Source organism: Hippocampus bargibanti, linkage group LG06, assembly GCF_051943395.1.
Source record: "Hippocampus bargibanti isolate YZ-2025 linkage group LG06, ASM5194339v1, whole genome shotgun sequence".
In the NCBI taxonomy this organism is placed as follows: domain Eukaryota; kingdom Metazoa; phylum Chordata; class Actinopteri; order Syngnathiformes; family Syngnathidae; genus Hippocampus; species Hippocampus bargibanti.
The window spans coordinates 27943353-27968759 of record NC_142739.1 but is presented as its reverse complement, the minus strand read 5'-3'; the positions used below and the strand labels follow the sequence as shown (position 1 = coordinate 27968759).

Here is a 25407-nt window from a genome sequence, read left to right as displayed (position 1 = left end):
CCCTCTAGAAGCCTTTAGAATGAAAAAAACTTGTGAGGACCAACCAAAAGGTACTCACTTGACAAAAATGTCATCACTACGTATGGTATAAAATGTCAGTGGTCCTCACAATACTAGTCATACAAACAAACAAACAAACAAACACACACACACACACACACACACACACACACACACACACACACACACACACACACACACACACACACATACCGCCGCCAGGCGATAAAACAAATGAGTAAACCCACCCAAGATGGCGGCTTGACTGAAGTGGTTAGCATTTGTTGTTGCCAAATAGTGATCTCCTGGATAATCGAGTGGCGACGCGTAGCCGTTCATATGCTAATTAAATTAAATCAATCGCTTTTTGATCTATCTATCTATCACCCGTGTTTTTCCGTGGTTACTCTTTTAGGGATTATTGTGGAAACGTTGTCTTGTGGGTTGTTTGAGGACATTGTTCTGTTTCCCGCCACGTTTGAGAGCGACAAAAACGTTTATTTCTTCAAACAATGGCCGGTTTTTATTTTTCTTTTGTTTGTTTCTTTATTTTTTTTTTTCAACTTGGGCTGTCCACCAGAAACGATTCACCCATTAACTCATTCAGTACCAGTATGCTAAATCGACCATTGCGACAGTACCTGTGGCTAAGGGTGTTTCTGTGTTGTCTAAGCAACGGTCTCAGGCAATTGAAGAGGTTGAAAAACTTCTGTTGATTTGGATTAATTTGGACAGTGTGAGAGCGAGTATTATCGCCGAGAAAGCACGGCAACTTCACTCTGATATCATCAAGAGGCAACTACATCGACCAGTACCAAGGTAAATAAAACGACTTTATTATATAGTACTGTACAGTACAGTACAATAGCACATTTATTCTACACAAAATAATGTATATTTGTGTAGTTTTAAGGCTTATTTAGTCGAAAATTGTTTTGTGGGGACCTGGGAACGGATTATTCTCATTTTAATGGTTTCTTATGGAAAACAAATGTTCACAAGATGAACTTTTCGCCTTACACACACTTTCTGGGAACCAATTATGTGAGCTGAAGTATTTGTTTAGTCGCTGTTCAACTGTCATTTTCTCAGAGGAAGAATATAAAAATACAGTAAAGTCTCGTTATATCGATATTCAAAGGAGTCCGAAAAATATCGATATAACCGGGACTATCGATATATCCGATATCGATATAACGAGACTTTACTGTACTACTAGACCCTTCGCACCCTACCCACCACCTTTTCCAGCTACTCCCCACAGGCAGGCGCTACCGATCCATGCGCACCAAATTCAGCAGATATTTAAACAGCTTCTTCCCCCCTGCCATTAACTCTTTGAACAGTAGCGCAAATGGAACTGTACAGTGCCTCTTTGCCATTTTTTTATGATGATACTAGTGCAGCGTGTTCGACCGGAAACAAATTCCTTGTGTGTTCTACATACTTGGCGATAAGAGGATTCTGATTAAACTGGATAGCTAGCTAGCAGCTAGTATAACAACAACGGAATGGATTTCAAAACTGTACCAAAAGTAAACCCTTGCGTGAAAACGTCGGCAGTTTCACGAATATGCGAAAAACAAGTTGAAGTTGTCATTTGCATCGGCATTCACGTTATTTATTTTGACCCCTTGAACGCGTTCATCTAATAAGCAATTTAGCGCATCACAGTTAATCATGTTTAAAGATAATCAACATATGGTTTTGCATTAGTCATGCTGTTTAAAACCCAGTCTGAGCCTCTTGGAGGTATGCCAACAATTTAATTATTTCATACAATATGTTCACAATGTATTTTATTAATGGGGCATACTGAAAATGCCATTCTGTCGCATCCGATTCCCCTCGCAGGCTTTCGGTTGCTTCGATTGGAGCTTCATTTCATGGTCATTTGGATGGAATCACATTGCCTGTTCCGGTTTCTTCTTAACGCGTTCAATCTGGTTCAATCTGGCTTTTAAAATGTTTAAAAATATATAAATAAATCAATAAAAGCGGGTGAGGGGAAAAAAAACTAAAGGTGGCGGCACCCTACGTATAGTGATACCTGGGTTTACGAACCCCTTGGCTTACGAACTTTTCGGTTTACGAACGTTAAATTTATGAACATTTTACCTTGGCATACGAACGTTTTTCATACACGGAGCTGCCCCAATGAGTGATGTGTCGTTCGCGAACGAGCCCGTTCTTCTAACAACAAAATGGCAACCGACTGTTTATGTCCTTTCTTCCCCGCCCCCAGTCTTCTCTTAAAGCCACATGATTGGTCAAGAACGCAGCAGTGAGGGGAGGTGGTTTAAACATTAAAAAGATCAGGCAGACGACAGTGAGAGTTTCAACTTTGATAGTTCAAAGGCAGAGTGTAGACTGCAAGGTTAAAATATCCCATTAATCTGGCTCCACAAACAACCCGCCCAAACCATCTGTACACTTGATGCAAAAAGCTATCAACCCAGATAAACAGAACACAATTGATGAGGAACTAGATAAAATTATCACAGAGAAAGCACCTACAAGGGATCATTCCTCAAGATGGTGAAAGAAGGTTACGTTCCTCATCAAATATTTAATGCTGATGAAACCGACCACTCCATTCCACCAAGCCATCAACGACCATCACAAAGGTTAATAAAAGACTATTATACAATACAGTTTATTTCTTTATTTATAATACTATAGCACATTTATTATACATAAAATAAGGTATATTTTGTGTGGTTTTAAGGCTTATTTAGTAGAAATGTATGTTTTATGGGGACCTGGGAACGGATTATTCTCATTTTAATGGTTTCCTATGGGAAATTATTTCTTGGGATACACACTTTTCGCCTCACACACTGTCTGGGAACCAATTAAATTCGTAAACCAAGGTATCACTGTATAGCAATTAAACTCAACCTGACCCGCGCGACGTTGACTCATAACAAGTGATGCGAATTCAAGATGCGCTCATTTTCCCTAATTTTCTGGATTAAATCATGTGATGCCCACTAAACGGGGGCGCATTATGCATGCGTTTGTTCAGCCAGGGTAACTCGTTTCGCCAACAATGGAGCAAAACAAATGTTAATACCTGATTAAAATATGGCCGCTGTCGCATCAATGTTCCGACAGACGTTTGCTGCTAGCATATGCTATTGCCTATTAGCATAAAGCGGGTATGCGAAAAAATGGGGAGGTGGTAGGGGGGAAACCCAATTTAACACACTGATGCTGTAAGTGCACGCAAAACTGACGTGTTTGTGTATATAGATATATACACAAATATATATATTTGGCGATATTCCGTTGAATGGATTTTCCACCCTCCTCTCACGACAATAGCACAAGTACGCTTACTTTAATTGAAACAATCGGATTTTAGATTTGTGTAAGCGTTCTTGTTCATTTTATTTTCATTTGTTTGTTTTTGCCAAGTAGTGTCATTATAAACCGCTTTGGATTTCTTGCTTTTGTTCAATGGCTTCATTTGAACACGAAAAGTGTGAGACAGCATAAAAAAAACAAAAAAAAAAGATATTTAGGGAAATCACGCCAAATGTTGTAATTAACTCCTTTAATTCTTTTTTTTCCTGGCGTGTTGCAAAAACATAATAAAAAAGATAGGATAGCTATTTGCCTAGCTAGCTAGCCTATTTAGCTAGCTAGCAATTCTATCTAGCTAGCTAGCTAGGTAGGTAGGTAGGTAGGTAGGTAGATATATAGAGAGGTAGGTAGGTATAGAGAGGTAGATAGCTAACTAGGTAGATAGCGAATAAATAAAATAATGTAATTATATAAAATGGTGTGTATATATATAGATATAGATATAGATACATATCTCTATCTCTCTCTCTATGTATATATATGTATATATATAGTATATATATATATATAATACATACAGAGTAATGTGTATGTATATTATTTGGATTTTATGAGTTTATTCTTATTATTATTATTAATGTTATTATTATTATCATTATTATTATTATTATTATTATGGTTATTATGATTATTATAATTATTATAATTACTACCTGGCTGGCTATCTAGCTAGCTACCTAGCTGGCTATCTATTTGCTATTTGGTTGGCTCGCTAGCTATCTAGTTGTCTATCTATTGGCTATCTATTAGCTAGCTAGCTTTCTATCTACAGTATTTGAGTTACTTCCGGGTTGAGTGAAGGCTAGCGCGTGTGGCTGCCACTGCTCACCCACAGAAGAACTTATCCTGTGACTGAAAAGTGACCTTGGGAGTTTTGAAAGGCATTTATAAATACAATGTATATAATTATTATTATTATTATTTGTGTATACAAATGATAAAAACGCAACATTGGGCGTGTACACGCGTACTCTCTAGACACACCATGAAGTATACCTGCCATCGCAAGCGTTCAAATTCGAATACCATCGTTGAAATAATCGACTATATTGACGAGTAAGGAAGCTATTGGTTCCCCTTCCGGGACCTGACGGATTGTCAATTGATATTCTGTTGCTGTCGGGCGTTTGAACCAAACGCGCGGTTCATGACCTTGTTGCGTTAGCATCTTTTCTCCGGCAGACTTTATTTTTAGACGAGTAGTTTGTCACACCGCTGGAGGATGCCGCGCGGCGGGAAATGACTTTTCTTCCTCTGCGAAGGCGAAATGATTTCATCAGTTTTAACTGTGCTTTTTCAATTTAACTGCCTACTCGCTATAACTCTATTACACTATAGCAATCGTGAAATGGGAAGAACAAAAAAAAAAGTGGGTTCTATAAAACCGTATTTTATTATGCTAATCCCGAGGCACTGTATATCTCCCACCCGGGCCACTTTTATGGCCCTTGTAGATTGTAATTGTATATAACGGATTAAAAATTGAATTCATAACCATTTATGGGGAATTCAATTCACTGGGAAGAGTTTGTCCAATGCTGACTGTCGTCATTTGAGGAGCAACGCATTAAAATTAGATCAAATTAGGCTCATAATTACATTTTTTTTCTTCCAACGAGAGGAATTGAGGGAGGCTAATGATCGATATTCACATCCAAATTTCATCCCCTGTCGTTTAGCTGGTGTGAAAACACTGCGAGACATTGCTGAAATTGGTCACATGGAGACGGGGGGGGAGGCTGTAATGAAGCTGAAAGGAACTGACTGCAGAGGGCATTGGGAGGGCAGCAGAAGGCAGAAATAGTTCTTTGTCAACATTTTGGTATTATTTGCCTTCTTTTGAACACGGTGTGACAAACAAGTCACCCCGATTACAAGTTGGGTTGATGAGTGCAACGTTGGTTGCAATTCATCAGATGATTTGTTTTTTTTGAAGGGGGTGGGGTACCCCGAATTGAATGCCGGCCAACTGCGGGGCACCCAGAGACAAACAACAACCATCCGCACTCACATATTATATATCTATCTATGTATCTATATATACACACATATACACACACACGTGTGTATATATATATATATAAATATATATATATATATATATATATATATATATACATATATATATATATATATATATATATATAAATATATATACACACACACATGTGTGTGTATATATATTTTTTTATTGCTTTAGGAAGATTTTACTGCTTTAGGAAAAATTTATGTGAAATTATACGAGGGCTTGGAACGAATTAGGGAATTTACATGGAAAATATGACTTGGTTTACAAACTTTTCCAGATTCCTAAATGTCTTCCATATCCAATTAATTTTGTGATGAAGGGGTATCCGTGATACCTCGGTTTACGAACCGCTTGGCTTACGAACTTTTCAGCTTACGAACGTTAAATTTATGAAAATTTTACCTTGGCATACAAACTATTTTTCGCAATAAAATCTTCCTAAAGCAATAAAAATATGTAATATATATAGATGTTATTATAGATTATTGCACAATAAATTAGATGTGTGCGTAATGTATTAAACAAAAAATGAAGACTAAAAATAATGATTTTAACTGAATCCTTAATGTTTTTTGACCTGTATATGGCACATCTTTTGATTGAATTCAAAGTTTTTTCATGAGATGCTCAATTTTCTTTTCTTTTTTTTTTTCACGGTCTCTTAGCAACAAGAGTTGGCTCAATTTCAAATAATCGGTTTCCCTCCTCCTCACCTGATAATTAGTCGAGCAGCAGTACATCCAATGTGAAAATGTTTTATGACACCATCTGTGAGTTTCCTTCTTCTGTTAGCGTTTGCGTCACGACTGAGGACACCAACAGCACTTTCGGGATATAATGACTCGTGTCAGCACCTTCCCCCTCCACTTCTATCCGTCATCCTCGACTCCGTTGCCAAGGCGGCGAAAACATTACGACGATAGATGGACCAAAGTCCTCACTTGTGTTTGAGCGGACTTCCAATCCTCGTTAAACACAATTTTCGGTCGCCGTTTGTGTCCTTTGTGGACGTCCATCCCTGTGTTGTCTTGTTGCCATCCAAAGCACTTACCAGGCAGAATAGAAGCGAGGCAGCGGTGAAAGGATGCTCATTGATTGTCAATTTGGACAGACATCGAGAACCGGGTCTTAAGCCTCGCAGGCTGTTTCTTTGTAGATCTCCAAAATATTTCTTTTATTCATACGCAGTTGCAGGAGGGAGGACACATTGAGCCTGCCTTATACTAGTTCTTTTGTTTTTCCAACACACGTATGGGTAACCGTCATGATTTGGTTTTGATACAGTGCTAAAAAGGCACCGGATTATAAGGCACACCTTTAATGAATGAAATGTTTTTCTTTTTTTCCATATATAAAGTGCACCAGGTTACAAGGCTCACATTCAATGAATGACATTTAAATATTGTTTCCAGATATAAGGTGCACTGGATTATAATGCGCACCTTCAACGAATGACATATCTTTAAAAAAAATCTGATATAAAATACGCCACAATATAAGGCACTCCTTCAATGAATTACATATTTAAAAAAAATGTCCATATATATAAAATATACCGCAATATATGGTGCACCTTCAATGAATGACATACAGTAAAGTCTCGTTATATCGATATCGGATATATCGATAGTCCCGGTTTTATCGATACTATTTCTATGCACGCACGGAGAAAATTACATGCAAACAGTGTCGGATATATCGATAGTCCTGGTTATATCGATATTTTTTCGGACTCCCTTGAATATCGATATAACGAGACTTTACTGTATTTTAAAACATTTCCATATATAAAGCGCACCGGATTATAAGGCGTACCTTTAATTAATGAAATATTTCAAAACCTTCCACATATAAAGTGTACCGGATTATGAAGCGCACTTTCAATGAATGACATATATTTAAAAGTTTCCATATATAAAGCGCACCGGATTATAATGCGCACCTTCAACAAATGACATGTCTTTAAAAAATTCTGATATAAAATGCACCACAATATAAGGCGCACCTTCAATGAATGACATATTTAAAAAATGTCCATATATATAAAATATACCGCAATATATGGTGCACCTTCAATGAATGACATATTTAAAAAAATGTCCATATATATAAAATATACCGCAATATATGGTGCACCTTCAATGAATGACATATTTTAAAAAAGTTTCCAGATATAAGGCGCACAAGATTATAAAACGCACTTTCAATGAATAACATATTTTAAAACTTTTCCATATACAGTAAAGTCTCGTTATATCGATATTCAAGGGAGTCCGAAAAAATATCGATATAACCGGGACTATCGATATATCCGACCCTGTTTGCATGTAATTTTCTCCGTGCGTGCATAGAAATAGTATCGATATAACCGGGACTATCGATATATCCGATATCGATATAACGAGACTTTACTGTACAAGCGGATTATAAAGCACACCATTAACGAATGGAATATTTTTACATTTTTACATATAGAAAGTGCACCGGATTATAAAGCACACTGTATTATAAGGTGCACCTTCAATGAATGACTGTCAGAGATGTTCGATCGGACACTGTGGACAAAGACTCGAACCCAGAAAGATTGTCTTTTACTGCCGGCAGGAGATGTAGCCATTCATGACAGACGCCTGAATTCTGCAGCCCTCTGCCAAGCTATTTATTGATAGTATATGCAAATTTAAGTGATACATTAGTAAAACATACTTTTCTTGATGAGAATACCACGCCCCTGGGCATTCTAAGGGCGAACAACTGTAAGCAATAAAACATTGTTTCTTCCATGAACTGATGCATTTGTAACCTGGCTAATGAGCTCTTCCTGTGAAGGAGTTTCAAGTCTTAAATTACTCAGGTGATAAAGGAGTTTCCCAAGTCCTAAATTCTGTCCAAGGCCAGATCTTCTAGATGAAGATGACAGTTTAACAAACTGTGTCTGTTGACCTCAGATTGACCCCAGGTTGTCTGTGCTTCAATTGTGTATTCGAGTCACACATGTTGACTAAGCATATAACTGCATGAAACTTATAAATAAGATAACTTCTTATTCTCCATCGGTCACATATTTAGAAAATAATCCACATATAAGATGTACTGCATTTTAAAGGACAACCGACGTTACTTTTTTGTTTCCGAAAATGGCGACCGTGTGAATCAGCCCGTTTCCACAGGCTGATAAATTCCTTCCGTGGAGCTTGGTCGCCCTCTTCTGGCTCTTTTTGGTGCAACATGTCGTTTTCAGACCAAACAAGTACAGCAAAATATATTGACGTCATGGAAGGACTGCTACAATGTGTCCTTTTTTCCGGTCAGGGGCGTTCCTTCAGTGACGTCACGTACGGACTCGTCACCAACTCAAAAACAAGACTTCCGGAATATTCAGCGTGAGTCTTCAGACGTAAAATATAGCTATATGCGGTGGAATCTTTGTAAAATACGCTCAGTAGAAGTCATTTGAAGCCATTTTACAAATTATGGACACAACTTGTCCGGAGACGTCGGTTATCCTTTAAATCGGGCGCATGAAAACGAGCCCACAGCAAACGCAGAAGGACTTTGACGTTTCACAACAAGAAGTATGAGACTCTCGAAGAAGTCACTCACTTCCTCCTTAGAACTCCAAAGGAAGTAGAAGAAACCTCAGGAGGGACACGTCAAAAGAAGTAAAAGAAAGAAAGAAAAAGAATAAATCGCCTTCTCGCATGGCTCGCTTTTGCACTGGTTTGGCATGAAGGGTGTGGAAGAGGTGGACGCAGGGGTGGGGGGTAGAGAAGTGCAAAGAAAGTAGAAAGTAATACTGTCGTGTAATATCCTGTAACAAGGCACGTCCACCCCCCCACCCAGGAGAAAATATTCCACATCCGCTGCGACATGGCTCTCATCCCTCCCGCCGCCATTTTTTTTCTACTTCTTGCAACACTTGCTGCACGATGTGATCACAATTTTTGATCATTTGATCTATCACATCTTTTTTTTATTCCTCGAACCAAATATTTCATATCCGCAAAGCCAATGACGTATGTGTGCATTTGTGTGAGTGTGTGTTTTAATGTGTAGTGTTTGTGTGTTTGTGTGTATTGATAATGTGTAGGTGTAGTGTGTTTGCGTGTGTGTTTGTGTGTATTTATAATGTGTAGGTGTAGTGTGTTTGCGTGTGTGTGTGTGCGTCTTTGTGTGCATCTGTGTGAGTGTGTATGTATGTAGTGTGTGTGATTTTCTATTCGGCTTTCTTGTGGCTTAAGACATTTTTTTATAATAATAATAATAATAATACATTTCATTTCTAAGCGCCTTTCAAAACTCTCAAGGTCACAGGATCAAGTTTTTCTGTGGGTGAGCAGCGTCAGCCACATGCGCCAGCGTTCACTCAACCCCGAAGTAACTCAAATAGATAGAAAGCTAGCTAGCTAGCTAATGGATAGCAAATGAATAGCTAATAGATAGCCAGATAGCCAACAGCTAGACAGTTTACAGCCCGTCAGCCAACAACTAGCTGACAGATAACGGATAGCTCATAAATAGCTAATGGATAGCCAGCTAGCAGTTTCCATGTTAGCGCTTTGTTACATCTTTAGCTGTTGTTAAAGTGCTATATAACCCAATATGGATGTATTGCATTGTATTTTGGACAGTCACCCTCATTTCAAGCTCATATAACTCCAGACCCATATAATATAGGAATTAACTCATTTTCTGATGAAAGAAGAGAGTCTAAGGTTTCTAACGCTATCCGTAATGTTGATGTTGGCCTAAAAGTCTATACAGTAAAGTCTCGTTATATCGATATCGGATATATCGATAGTCCCGGTTATATCGATACTATTTCTATGCACGCACTGAGAAAATTACATGCAAACAGGGTTGGATATATCGATAGTCCCGGTTATATCGATATTTTTTCGGACTCCCTTGAATATCAATATAACGAGACTTTACTGTATTATGTGGGTCCTGGATTTCAAGTGACAATGACAAAAACCCTGGCACTGGAGTGGACACATTTTTGCACGTCGTCTGCCAAACAATTAATTAATTAATGTATTATCAGATTTTTTTTGTGTTTGTTTGTTTATTCATGTGTTTATTTGTGTATTTATTTATTTGTTTGTTCTTTCATTTTTTTGGATAGATTTAATAGAACATAACTAAGAGAGGAGTGAACAAAGTTTGTCCAAATTCCATTCAATATGTTATCATTTCAAATTCCCCCCCCCCTTGACACCCTTCCCGGGTCCCCTCCCCTTTTTCTCCCGCGCTGCCGCGTCGGATGATAACATATCAGACGAGAGCTACGTTGGCAGACGTCGTCCCTACCCAGATTTCATCCGATTAGCATGAGACGGCATAGTCAACGTCCCCCCCCCCCCCTCTCTTCCACTTCCACCGTTTGAATCCGCTTTGCATTTTATTTTTATTTCCGTCACGGTGATTTATTCAATACGCCCGGGCTAAGAAGCCATTTTACATCCGCCGCGCTCAAGTAAACATGGCCGCCACCAAATGCAATTCAAAGCAGGCCGACCGGCTTCTAGGTAAAAATCTGGATCAAATGAATAATTCTGCTTTCGAAAAAGGCTTTCGAATGACGGGCGTGAACGGGTTAGGGGGGGGTCAGGGCATGGTGGGGTCAGGGGAGGGAATTGGGGAGACCAAATCTGCCGCAAAATTAGACAAAAAGGGATAAAAAAGAACAAAGCTGGAAAATGTCAGAGCCAAGAGACACGAGGTGACGGCGAGATTAGAGAAAGTGAGGATGGTGAAATGGGGAGGGGTGAAGAGGATTAGGGGTGGGAGGTCACGGTATTAGCTAGCTACCCGGTTGGCAATATATTTGCTATCTATTATCTAGCTGCCTAGCTAGCTATCTATTTGCTATCCATTTACTATCTATTAGCTATCTGTCTTGCTAGCTAGCTGTGTAGCTGGCTATTTATTAGCTGTATGGGTATCTAGCTAGTTAGCTATCTGTTTAGCTGGCTATCTATTAGCTATCTCTTAGCTAGCTGGCTAGCTTTCTATCTATTTGAGTTACTTCCGGGTTGAGTGAACGCTGGCGCATGTGGCTGCAAAAAAAAATACAGTAAAGTCTCGTTATATCGATATTCAAGGGAGTCCGAAAAAATATCGATATAACAGGGACTATCGATATATCCGATATCGATATAACGAGACTTTACTGTAAATATCCTGTGACTGTAAAGTGAGCTTGAGAGTTTTGAAAGGCGCTTATAAATGAAATGTATTATTATTATTATTATTGTTGTCAAACTAAAGCCAAACAAACGCATGCATAATTGCTCATTCGCGAAACGCAGAATTGCCGCCATTATGACGACTGTTGCTTTTGTCGTTTTGTCACAAGGGAAAGAGGTGGAAAAATGAAATGGATTATTATTATTAAAAAACAAATGATTCCCCAGGAACCGAACCTCCGCGACACCCCCTTGCATGCCCCCTCCCTCTCCATCAAACTACCCTCCTCCATCAGACTTGTTTTTGTCTCTCCGCTTCCCTCATCCGGTTCTTCATCCCCTTCGTCTTCATTCATCTACTGCTCATCTCCTGCGGGTGCAAGGTCAGATAGCCTTTCTGATTTCTTCTAGACATCCCCCCCCCAGCACCACCTCCTACATACACACAGTAACCACCACACTCCTATCCAACCACACTCTCGATAATTAGGTTGTTCGAATGATCCGTCGGAAGGAAATGCTATGTTATCTTTCAATGAAATGCAGGGGGCCCTAAGATTGAACCCTGTGGAACACCATTATGAGAGAAATGCACTTGAATTTCAGGACCCACAAAATATTGAGTTTTTGGACTACATAAACAGTCAATGCAGCGTTAGAAACTTTACACTCTCTTCTTTCATCAGAAAAAAAGAGTTAATTCCTAAATTACATGGGTCTGGAGTTATATGAGCTTGAAATGAGGATGGCTGTCCAAAATACGATACAATAATAATAATAATAATAATAATAATAATAATAATAATTAATTTCACTTATAAGCGCCTTTCAAAACTCTCAAGGTCACTTTACAGTCATGCAGGATAGATTTTTCTGTGGGTGAGCAGCGGCAGCCACATGCGTCAGCGTTCACTCAACTAGCTAGCTAGCTAATAGATATCCAATCCACTGTGAGACTAATAAAGGCAAATCCAATCCAATCCAATCCAATAGATAGCTATAGCTAGCCAGATGTGCCATATAGTTAATAGCTAGCTACATAGCTAGCCAGACAGCTTATAGCTAGCTAGATAGGCAGACAGACAGACAATAGATAGGTAATAAATAGCAAATAGATAGCTAGCTCAGTAGCCAGCTAGATAGCTGGATAGCTAGTTAAATAAAAAGAAGTAAAGTGAGGAAATAGGATATAAAAATAAAGTCTCAAGAAAAGACAAAAAAAAGCTACATTGAAAATACACCATTCATTGGGCGCGGCAATACATGCATATTGGTTTATATAGCGCTTTAACAACAGCTGAAGCTAGAACAAAGCGCTAACATGGAAAAAAGGGAAATGAAAAAGAAACAAACATTGCGGGAGGCCCAGGCCAACGCTTTATCGGTACCCAAATATCAAAAAAACTAAAACCCGAAAAATCAATCCGGCAACTTGTAGCTGTAGATGGAAGAAGAGCCGCCGCATGGTAGGAGCTTCAATTGCCACGATGCACCCCTCCCCCCCATCGCCGTCACGCTTGATCACATCTCTGGTCGGCGGCATACGTGGAAATTATGTAAGTACAGAGCCATCCACAGACTCTGTAAACATGTTTTTTTTGCTGTCTTTCTCCCGCGCCGCCTCCTCCGACTCAATCCTCTCTCTCATTCCACCCAAAACACTTTTCCAATCTCCTCAGACCACGCATTCAATTTTGCTTCTTCTATTCCCTCGATGTTTTCAGTCGATTACACCCCCCCCCCCCCCCCCAACCAACTTTTCCTAGCTCATCCTCCCGAGCTCCTCTTGGGAGGACAAATGCTGTTATCCCCCCTCCCATCTAAAAAATAACAATAATAATAATACTCAAATAGATACAAAGCTAGCTAGCCAGCTAATAGATAGCTAATAGTTAGCTAGCGAGAAAGCGAGCCAACTACATAGCTAATAATATAGAGCTAGATAGCTTGCGAGCCAGCCATATAGCTAGCTAGCCATTTAATAAATAGCAAATAGCTAGCCGGCTTTTAGTCCTTTTCATCCAAACGTCAAGTAGACTCAGTGACCTAGCTATCTAGAAAGCTAGCTAGCTATATAGCTAATATATATACAGATAGATAGATAGATAGAATCAAATAGCTAGGTGGGGGTGGTCGTAAGTCGGATGTTACCTTGATTTAAAATGTGGCAGTGAATGAGTTAAGTACATTTGAGAGTCCGCCATTTTGGAAGCCCCCACCTGTGAACCCCACTATAGATACGCCATGCGATGGACATACACAGTGCGGATTGGTCGTGATTCGGCAAACCTGCTCAACTCGAATCAATTTTTCACGTCAGCCTCAACTAAAGCGGCGCGCTGGCTTCAAAACATGAATTTATTCGAATAACAATTCAATCATTTAATAACCAGGCAAACAAAATGTTCTCGCATCACAAGACGTTTGATTCCCTTTTAATCAAAGCCAAATGAATTGTGAATTAAGATGAAACTTGATTGACTTGATTTAGCGATGCTAACCAATATGAATCACTGGCACACACGCACAAACACGCACACAACGCACACACACACACGCATTCCTGTTTCAAAGGTTTGTGAGGTCCGGATAACTCCAGATAAGGAGTGAGGACCACCGTTGCTGACGGTTTAGAGAAGTAGTGTTTCATTTGAACACTAAATGTCACCCCATTTCCCACTTCAACTTCTTTAAAAACAAAGCAATAAAAAGTGGACTTGAAACTGAAATAACAGCAGGAGTGAGGTTTCTGAATGGCTACATTCAAAGTCCTCACCCCTGTAGTGAATTTGGTTAAAATATCGTTTTACTTTTTGTGGGATGAACTTTTTCCTCTCATTGAACACACACACACACACACACACACACACACACACACACACACACACACACACACACACACACACACACACACACACACACACACACACACAGATAAACACACCCAGTGAGTAAAAAGTGTGTATCCAAGTGAAATACACACAAAAAAATCATTTCGGGTCAATTCGTGAGGACCTCATTGAAACTTTAACAGATGCAAATATAGACCCTAAAGAAGCCTTTACAATGAAAAACTTGTGAGGACCGGCGAAAAGGTCCTCACTTGTCAAAAATGTCCTCACTACGTATGGTATAAAATGTTAGTGGTCCTCACAAGAGTATTCATACAAACACACACACACACACACACACTTCTTGGTGACTCATTTTTTTTCAAACCTTGAGAAGGAAAAAAAAAATAATTGCAGATGCAGTGTTAATTAAAAACACCAGCTCCTATTACGTATCGCGGAGCACTTGAAGATTCTTTTTGTTGATTATAAACATAATCAACTAACCACTAATATATAAAATATTAGTGGTCCTCACAAGACTAGTCATAAACACACACACACACACACACACACACACACACACACACACACACACACACACACACACACACGCTCAATAGATCTCCCAATGTGGTCCAACTAATCATCAGTTGTGTAACTCTTGTTGTTTACCCCCCCCCCCACACCCACAAATCTGACGTCATCATCCCACTTGGTTTCCCAACCATTATGCGTGGATGTCACACACACACACACACACGGCCGCATCGCATCGACTGAAAACAATGACTCCCACGGCGCGGCCATTTTTCGCCGCCACGTCGCGCGTGTGCAGATGGCGGATGCACCCGGGCCCGTCTTTCCTTCACTTTGAGCAGGGCAAAGCGTAATGAGGCCACCGCGGCCATCTGCACAGTATGGTGCGGAGCCATTAGTATTAGCGCCATGTTTGCGCACACATGCTATCTCTGGAAATAGAATCATGTTCCCGATGCGGTGTTTTGATATGATTTGGAGAAAATGAAAGGGATGCCTCATAAGTCAGTGGCGGAGCTTGACTTTTATCCTGGTGGGGGCTGGGGGGATGGGGGTATAGGGTGGGCAAACAAGGCTATCTCAGGGGGTATGTAAAACAACATATATATTGAATATAAACATGAGTCTACCTATCGAGTTATCGAGCTATCAAGATCCTTAACTATCTATCTAGCTAAATAGGATAGCTAGCTACCTAGCTGATAGAGTAGGATAGCTATCTATCTAGCTAGATATGATAGCTAGCTAGCTAATAGGATATGATAGCTAGATGGCTAGATATGATAGCTAGCTGGCTAGATATGATAGCTATTTGGTTAGATAGAATAGCTAGCTGGCTAGATAGAATAGCTAGCTGGCTTGATAGGATAGCTAGCTGGGAATGGAGGCATAGGGTGGGCAAACAAGGCTATCTCAGGGGGTATGTAAAACAACATATATATTGAATATAAACATGAGTCTACCTTTCTAGTTATCGAGCTATCAAGCTACTTAACTATCTAAATAGGATAGCTAGCTACCTAGCTGATAGAGTAGGATAGCTATCTATCTAGCTAGATATGATAGCTAGCTAGCTAATAGGATATGATAGCTAGATGGCTAGATATGATAGCTAGCTGGCTAGATATGATAGCTATTTGGTTAGATAGAATAGCTAGCTGGCTAGATAGGATAGCTAGCTGGGAATGGAGGCATAGGGTGGGCAAACAAGGCTATCTCAGGGGGTATGTAAAACAACATATATATTGAATATAAACATGAGTCTACCTTTCTAGTTATCGAGCTATCAAGCTACTTAACTATCTAGCTAAATAGGATAGCTAGCTACCTAGCTGATAGAGTAGGATAGCTATCTAGCTAGATATGATAGCTAGCTAGCTAATAGGATAGGATAGCTAGATGGCTAGATATGATAGCTGGCTGGCTAGATATGATAGCTATCTGGTTAGATAGAATAGCTAGCTAGCTACATAGAATAGCTAGCTGGCTTGATAGGATAGCTAGCTGGGAATGGGGACATGGGGTGGGCAAACAAGGTTATCTCAGGGGGTTCGTAAAACAACATATATATTGAATATAAACATGCGTCTACCTATCTAGCTATCTAGCTACTTAGCTATCTAGCTAAATAGGATAGCTAGATAGATAGATAGCTAATAGGATAGGATAGCTAGCTAGATATGATAGCTATCTAGCTAATAGGATAGCATAGCTAGCTAGATGGAATAGCTAGCTGGCTAGATAGGATAGCTGGCTAACTATATAGGATAGCTAGCTGATAGCTAGATAGGATAGCTAGCTGGCTAGATAGGATAGCTAGCCTTTATTTTTTTGCAACACGCCAGGAAAAATTAAAAAAAGAATTAAATGAGTTAATTACAACATTTGGTGCGATTTCTCTCAATCTCTATATGTCTGTCTGTCTGTATAAATATATACAGGGATTTTTTTTTTACCATAATCCGTTTCAGAAACCTGTTAGAAAACCAATTTGTTCAAAAACTGAATCAGCACTTCCCATTATAATCAATGTAAAACAAAATAATTCGTTCCAACTCCCGTAAACAACTTTTTTTCAAATTCAAGTGCCACATTCAGGTTGAGAACTGAATTTCGGTGGTATACCGGGGCATAAAACCCCAGAAATATTTTGTTAAAAAAAAATTGGACGAGAACTGAGATGTTCAAAAATCGAGGTTTAACTGTATGGACGGTGTATCTTTATATATCTCTATACAGTAAAGTCTCGTGATATCGATATTCAAGGGAGTCCGAAAAAATATCGATATAACCGGGACTATCGATATATCCGACCCTGTTTGCATGTAATTTTCTCCGTGCGTGCATAGAAATAGTATCGATATAACCGGGACTATCGATATATCCGATATCAATATAACGAGACTTTACTGTATTTGTATATTCAGCCCACGCAAAAAAAAAAAAATGTCAGGGGAAATGGTCAAAAATTTCAGCTCTGGGATAAAAACCAGAGATGGGGAAACGGTGATCCTTTAGCTCCTCAAGCTCTTCCAGTTCCGAGACAGTGATGAAACACTTTCATTCTGTCATTCATGACCTCCCTTGCAGCTTGTCCTACGTCAGGGTCTCGCACTGCCCCCCCGCGACCCTCTTCCGGGTTAAAATGGCGCTGGTGACGTGACGCAACTCTTACAGCTTGTCCGTCTGCACTTCCACCTCCACCTGCTTGTCCGTCTTGATCCCTCCATCCTTTCTCGCCGTGTCGTCAATCGGGGCCAGTTGCCCCGTTTGAAAGCAGCTCGACTCAGCAGCTCCTGTGTTGTAAAATGTCTTACAAATAACCTTAAAGAAGCTCCTGTAGGGTTCTTGAAAAAGCATGTTGGGACATAGAGTAGAAGAGTGAGGAAGATATCTCCGACTTTGTGTGCTTGTTTGCTGTGTTGTCTTTGAACTGTCTCCGGAGATCTCTTCAAGGCTGAGGCCTGTCACTTCCGAAAGAGCGACTCTCCGCAGGAGTCTTGGCGAGGGAATGCGCGTCGCATATTTCAGCGCCAGCGCGCCTCACTGACGCCGCAGTCAATCTCGCCTTCCTTCAGAGAGCTACAATGAAAGTGAAGGATAGTGAGAACGAGGCGCTATGCTTGTTACCACGACATACGATTGAAATCAGCAGTGAAGAAGCTTTGTTGTCTTCCCAAAGGGCTTTTCTTGTTACCCGGGTCGACTCAACTGTTATCCTACCGTAATTTACCAAATAAAAAAATCAATCATTTTTTTTAATTGTCCGAAAAAACGTATCATGTGGCTATCTGCATCACACACATCCAAATACAGTAAAGTCTCGTTATATCGATATTCAAGGGAGTCCGAAAAAATATCGATATAACCGGGACTATCGATATATCCGACCCTGTTTGCATGTAATTTTCTCTGTGCGTGCATAGAAATAGTATCGATATAACCGGGACTATCGATAGATCCGATATCGATATAACGAGACTTTACTGTACGTATGTACGTTATTCACAGACCTCCGACACTTTCTGTGGGCGGAAAAGTCAGGATTGAAGAAGATGTGTGTGTGTGTGTGTGTGTGTGTGTGTGTGTGTGTGTGTGTGTGTGTGTGTGTGTGTGTGTGTGTGTGTGTGTGTGTGTGAAAGAGAGAGAGATGGGGGGGGGGTAGAATGAGAGAGAGAGGGAGGGTCAGAGAGAGAGAGGGTGGGCCAGCGAGAGAGAGAGAGATACAGAGAGACAGACAGACATAGAGAGTGAGACAGAAAGAGAGAGAAAGAGACTGAAACAGAGAGAGAGAGAAAGAGACAGAGAGAGAGGGCGAGTGAGAGAGAGATAGAGAGAGAGAGAGGGCGAGTGAGAGAGAGAGAGAGATAGAGAGAGAGAGGGCGAGTGAGAGAGAGTCAGAGAGAGAGACACACAAAGAGGGCGAGAGACATAGAGAGACATAGAGAGACAGAGAGTGAGAGAGACAGCAACAGAGGCTGAGACAGAGAGAGAGACAGAGAGACAGACACATAGTTAGAAAGAGAGAGAGAGAGACAGACACAGATAGAGAGACAGAGACAGAGATACGGCGAGTGAGAGAGAGAGAGAGAGGGAGATAGAGAAAGAGAGGACGAGCGAGAGGGGGGTGAGAGAGAGAGACAGGGAGATAGACAAAGAGAGAGACAGCAACAGAGGCTGAGAAAGACAGACAGACAGAGAAAGAGAGAGAGAAAGTGAGAGGCAGAGAGAGAGAGAGAGAGAGACAGTGAGAGAGAGATTGAGACAGAGACAGAAAGAGAGAGAGAGAGTAAGAGAGAGAGAGAGAGACAGCAAAGAGAGACAAAGAGAGAGAGGAGAGACAGATACAGATGGATGTATGTGTTCTGGTTTGCTTTCTAAATGTTGTTTCTTTCAAACATTTTGATATTAATCCCTACATCTTGACATTTAATTATTGCCTAGTCCTACAGGATGTGGACATTTTGCGAGTTGAGTCCAAATTGTCCAAGTTACAACACCAACAACAATCCAAAAAAACTCCACAAAAACCAGAGCAACAGTTGCTTCAAGTTTCTAAAAGTGTCATGTGTCCTCCGTTCCTGTAGGTGGTGGTACAGGCATCCAGCAGAGCATTCTCCATGAGGAGCAGTAGAAGATGCCGGCTCTGCCAGCACTGCTGCTGTCAATACACTTCCTGTTGGTCCTGCTGCTAGCTAACATGGCGCCACGCTCGCTCTGTCAGACTCCCGTCCTCTCTGCCGTCCGCATGGGTGAGTTGGCCTCAATCATTTGGCACGATGTAGGGGTACATGTATATATTCATGTTAGCACTTTAAGTTTCAGTTAAAGCGCTATAAAAATCAATATGTGTGTATTGTACTGTATTGTATTGTATTGTATTGTATTTTGTACAGCCGCCCCCATCTCAAGCTCAGATAACTCCAAACCCATATAACTTTCATGATAAATGAAGTCTCTCAACTTTCATATAGCCAACAGCGAGCCAGCTAACAGCCAGTCAGCTACACAGCTAATAGCTAGCCAGCTAGCTAATGGATAGCTAATAAATAGTGAATAGATAGCCAGATAACCAGCAGCTAGACAGCTTACAGCCAACCAGATAGACAGCTAATAGCTATCCAACTCGCTAATGGATAGCTAATAAGTAGCTAATAAATAGCTAATAAATAGCAAATAAATAGCTAATAAATATCTAATAGATTGCCAGATAGCCAAAAGCTAGTCCGCTAACAGCCAGTCAGCTAGACAGCTAATAACTAGCCCGTTAGCTAATGGATAGCTAATTAATAGTGAATATATAGCCAGCTAGACAGCTTACAGCCAGCCATCTAGACAGCTAATAGCTAGCCAGCTAGCTAATGGATAGCTAATAAATAGCTTAGAAGTAGCTAATAGATAGCCAGATATCCAACAGCTAGCCAGCTAAGAGCCAGTCAGCTAGACAGCTAATAGCTAGCCAGATAGCTAATGGATAGCTAATAAATAGCGAATAGATAGCCAGTCAGCTAGACAGCAAAGCTCGCCAATGCATCATGGTGTTGTCTCATTCAAAAGCACTTTGTTTGGATAACAATAAAGACATTTGGGAGTGAAAATTATCGAATTAAAAAAAAACACTTTGGCAGGTTCGTGACTTGTTGATGAGAGTTAATGCGACAGTTCAGATATCAGAATTAGCATTCATGAGATGGCCGCCTCGTGTTTTCGACTGCTTTTGTAAAAAAACAAACCTTTTTCAAAATGGCGGTGCCAACAGAAGCCGAAAGGAGAGTCACTTCAGGTCTTCGGTGCTATTTCAGGCGATCGGTATCATTCCTCAATCTCGCGACGGTGCCTCAGGCAGCGCAAGACAATAAAGGCGGAAAAAACAAACAAACAAACAAACAAAAAGTTCAAGCAGGAGGCAAGGCTGAAAAACGGGATGAAATACAAATTGAGTCCAGACTAGCGATGGAAATATCAGAGATCAAAGTTGGGAGGGGGCGGCGGGGGCACACATTTTTCACGGGCTACATTGTAGTTACGGTTTCCTCTCGAGGGCCCGTTATGAATTTGGGGAAGCCATTAATATGTTTCATCTCCTCCACATATTACATGTAGAGTGCACAACAACTTAATGAATAACTAGTTTTCAAATTTAGAATAACTCAAATATATCAAGTTAGCTAGCTAGCTAATAGATAACTAATAGATGGCGAGCTAGCTAGTTAGACAGCTAATAGATAGCAAATAGCGCAATAGATAACTAGCGCGGTAGCAGGCGACTGTGACCATGTTCAACCGTGAATAACTGAAATACATCAAGTTAGCTAGGTAGCTAATAGATAACTAATAGTAAGCTAGCTAGTTCGACAGCTAATATATAGCAAATGGATAGCAAATAGATAGCTGGCTCGGTATCCAGCAACTGTGACCCCGTTCAACCGGGAACAACTCAAATAGATCAAGTTAGCTAGCTAGCTAATAGATAACTTATAGATAGCAAGCTAGATAGTTCGATAGCAAATAGATAGCTGGCTCGGTATCCAGCAACTGTGACCCTGTTCAACCGGGAATAACGCAGATAGATCAAGTTAGCTAGCTAGCTAATAGATAACTAATAGATAGCAAGCTAGCTAGTTAGACAGCTAATAGATAGCAAATAGATAGCTAGCTAGGTAGCCAGCAACTGTGACCCCGTTCAACCGTGAATAACTCAAATAGATCAGGTTAGCTAGCTAGCTAATAGATAACTAATAGATAGCAAGCTAGCTAGTTATACAGCTAATAGATAGCAAATAGATAGCTAGCTAGGTAGCCAGCAACTGTGACCCCGTTCAACCGTGAATAACTCAAATAGATCAGGTTAGCTAGCTAGCTAATAGATAACAAATAGATAGCAAACTAACTAGTTAGACAGCTAATAGATAGCAAATATATAGTACATCGATAGCTAGCTAGGTAGCCAGCAACTGTGACCCCGTTCTGGGCCCTGCGAACACCAAAACCACCCACTAAAATGTCTTCTTCTATTTCCTCTGTAAAAAAATAAAAATAAATACAAGTAAAAATAACACACAACACAGTTAAATACAAGCAACAACACACAAATTTTGACTGTCTCCCCAGCGGCCATTTTGGATGACCAATCCGTGTGTGGGCGCGGCGAGCGTCTGGCGCTGTCACTGGCCAGGGAAAACATCAACAGCCTGATGGAGGTCCCGGCTCGAACGCGGGTGGAGGTGGACATCTACGAGCTCCAAAAAGACTCCCAGTACGACACCACTGACACCAGTGAGTGAAGCTCTCGTTCATGTGCTGCTAACTTTCAATCCATTTGCTATCGATTTGCTAGCTAGCTAGCTAGGTAGCTATGTATTTGCTATCCATTTGCTTTCTATTAGCTAGCTACCTGGCTGGCTATCCGTTTGCTATCTATTTGCGATCTATTTGCTCTCTAGCTAGCTAGCTAGCTAGCTAGCTATTTGCTATCCATTTTTTATCTATTAGCTAGCTACCTAGGTGGCTATCCTTTTGCTATCCATTTGCTTTCTATTTGGATTGGATTTGGATTGGATATGCCTTTATTAGTCTCACAGTGGAGAAATTTACATTTCACAGCAGCAAAGTGATGAAAGGAATGAAAGTAGAAAAATGAAATACATGAGCTGCTAGCTATTAGCCATCTGTCTAGCTAGCTAACTATGTAGTATGTATGTATGTAGTAACTATGTAGCTGGCTAGTTATCATCTATATGGTTATCTAGCTAGTTAGCTAACGGTCTAGCTGGCTTTCTCTTAGCTATCTGTTGGCTAGCTTTCTATCTATTTGAGTTACTTCCAGGTGGAGTGAACGCTGGCGCATGTGGCTGCCGCTTCTCACCCGCGGAAAATCTTATCCTGTGACTGTAAAGTGACCTTGAGAGTTTTGAAAGGCGCTTAGAAATGAAAGGGATTCTTCTTCTTCTTCTTCTTCTTCTTATTATTATTATTATTATTATTATGTGCAGAAAAAAAATCCCCAAATGTGGCTCGTAGCATGCTTGAAAATTATTTCAGGGGTGGGTCGAACGCCGTTAGCGAGACTTATTGAACCGCAGTGAGATCATCTTGTTTTATTCTTCGCTTCATTTGAGATCAAATTTGCAAATCATAAAAACTTTGGCAGAGCGCCCAGAATGAAAATTTGTGTTTGTTGGAGCGCCAAAAAATGGCCATGTAAGGTTTGACATTTGTGCTAATGGACGCCATTTTGGGCCATTATTTGAAAATCTGTAAATGTCTTACTTTGTTAAAGCAGAATAATGAAATTTAGAAAGTTGGGGTCGCGACAGAGGTCTGCAATCCAATTTGTGGCTGTCCGAGCGCTGTAAAAAAAATAAAAAGCATTGGACTTGACATCACCGTGTGGCTTCGCTACAGAACAATCAGCGCTGGATTTTTGTTTAACTCAACTAAAATAAGAATCCATAAAGACGAAATAATGATTCCAAAATATTGACTGTTTCTTGCTTTGTGGCCTGAACTGAAGACGAAAAGGCAGCTGTGGTTTTGCAAATTGTTTTTTAAAAATAATTCTTGTTACTCATGCCTTTTTTATGTATTTTATTTTCATTATTTTGTTTTACTTTGTTACTTCCGGGTTGAGTGAAAGCTGGCGCGTGTGGCTGCCGCTGCTCACCCACAGAAAAAATATTCTATGACTAAAGTGTCCTTGAGAGTTTTGAAAGGCGCTTATAAATGAAATGTATTATTATTATTATTATTATTATTATTTTGTTTTAATGTGTGTTTTTATTTATTCATCCATGTATTTATTTATTTATTTATCCATTTGTTTATCGGGTGGTTGTTTATTTATTAATTTATTTATTAATTTATTTATTTATTCATCATTTGTTTCTTGGGTGGTTATTTATTTATGTATTTATTTATTTGTTTGTTTATCCATTTATCGGGTGGTTGTTTGTTTATTAATTTGTTTATTTATTTATTCGCATTATAGCATTAAAGGCTTCTTATCCAAGAAACTTCGTCAGCAAAGAAGTACAGATGATGGCTGAAGAAACCTTTTCATCGATGCTTTGGTGCAGATAATAATAATAATAATCATAATAATAATAATAATCATAATAATAATAATAATCATAATAATAATAATCATAATAATAATAATCATACATTTAATTTCTAAATTAGCTCTCATGGACACTTTACATTTAGGGGATAAAAACTTTTTTCTAGTGCGGGTGAGCAGTGGCAGCCATTCGCGCCAGCGTTCACTCTTGCAGGAAGTAACACAGCAGCAAGGTGATGAAAGGAAGCGGAAAGGAAAGAAAGAAGTAGAAAAACAAGATACAAAAAAATAAATAACAAATAATATGACAACACAAAGACACAGAGTCATTCATTTTTCAACACTTGCTGTACCCTCTTTAATAATAATCCATTTCATTTCATGCCTTTCAAAACTCTCAAGGACACTTTACAGTCACGGGATATTTTTTTGTGTGCAGGTGAGCAGCGGCAGCCATTCGCGCCAGCGTTCACTCTGCCCGATAATAATAATAATAATAATAATAAAAATAAATATTAACAACTATCAATACTCTTTGTGACATGAAGCAGTTCTAGATGAAACAGGAGAGGATCAAAGCATCCTTTTCAGCAGTGGATCAGTGGACTACAAGCTTAAAAGGGAAATCATTTCAAGCAGCGGCAACAGCAACACCAGACGACACTTTGGCTTCCTTCTGTCGCCCTCGTAGGCGAACCTCTTCTCAAATAAATGTGATTAGAGCCTGTCGGATTTCACTGCCACAGTGGGATCAAGGGGGATGAACGAAACAACCGAAACTGTGCCTGAAAGCAGCGTTTGCCTATGTCACTTATGTGTCATTGTCCACCCCCACCCCCTTTTCCTCCCCGCCCCACTCCCTCAGTGTGTCAGATTCTACCTAAAGGTGTCGTTTCGGTGATAGGTCCTGCATCCAGCCCCGCCTCTGGCTCTACTGTTAGTCACATATGCGGCGAAAAAGAGGTGAGTTTGTTTAATGTAATCCCACCATTGACCACTAGATAATGAAACGCCATTTCGGTTGATACAGTGATACATCAGAATCAGAATCAGAATCATCTTTATTGCCAAGATGGAGATGGAATGGAGATGCCATTGATGTCCATCAGCTTAAAAACTTAATTTGTTCCCAGAAAGTGTGTGTAAGGTGAAAAGTGTGTATTCCAAACATTAATTTCTCATAGGAAATCATTAAAATGAAAATAATCCGTTCCCAGGTTCCCATAAAAAATTAATTTACTACGAAATAAGCCTTAAAGGACAATCAACGTCTCCGGACAAGTTGTGTCCATAATTATTAAAATGGCTTCAAATGACTTTTACTGAGCGTATGTTACAACGATTCCACCGCATATAGCTATATTTTACGTTTTAAGACTTGCGCTGAAT

The 25407-nt window shown here is 39.9% G+C and overlaps 1 protein-coding gene across 6 annotated transcripts in view; it reads left to right on the top strand.

Annotated features, from left to right (window-relative positions):
* The window catches only part of grik5 (glutamate receptor, ionotropic, kainate 5), a 148281-nt gene that overhangs the window by 72626 nt on the left and 50248 nt on the right, over window positions 1–25407 (top strand). For all 6 annotated transcript variants that reach the window (XM_088999663.1, XM_088999666.1, XM_088999661.1 and 3 more), the window contains 3 exons: window positions 19547–19711; window positions 22071–22235; window positions 24884–24981. In XM_088999663.1, the coding sequence (XP_088855789.1) occupies window positions 19597–19711; window positions 22071–22235; window positions 24884–24981 (378 nt within the window). In that variant the 5' untranslated portion in view covers window positions 19547–19596. The remainder of the gene's footprint in view (window positions 1–19546; window positions 19712–22070; window positions 22236–24883; window positions 24982–25407) is intronic.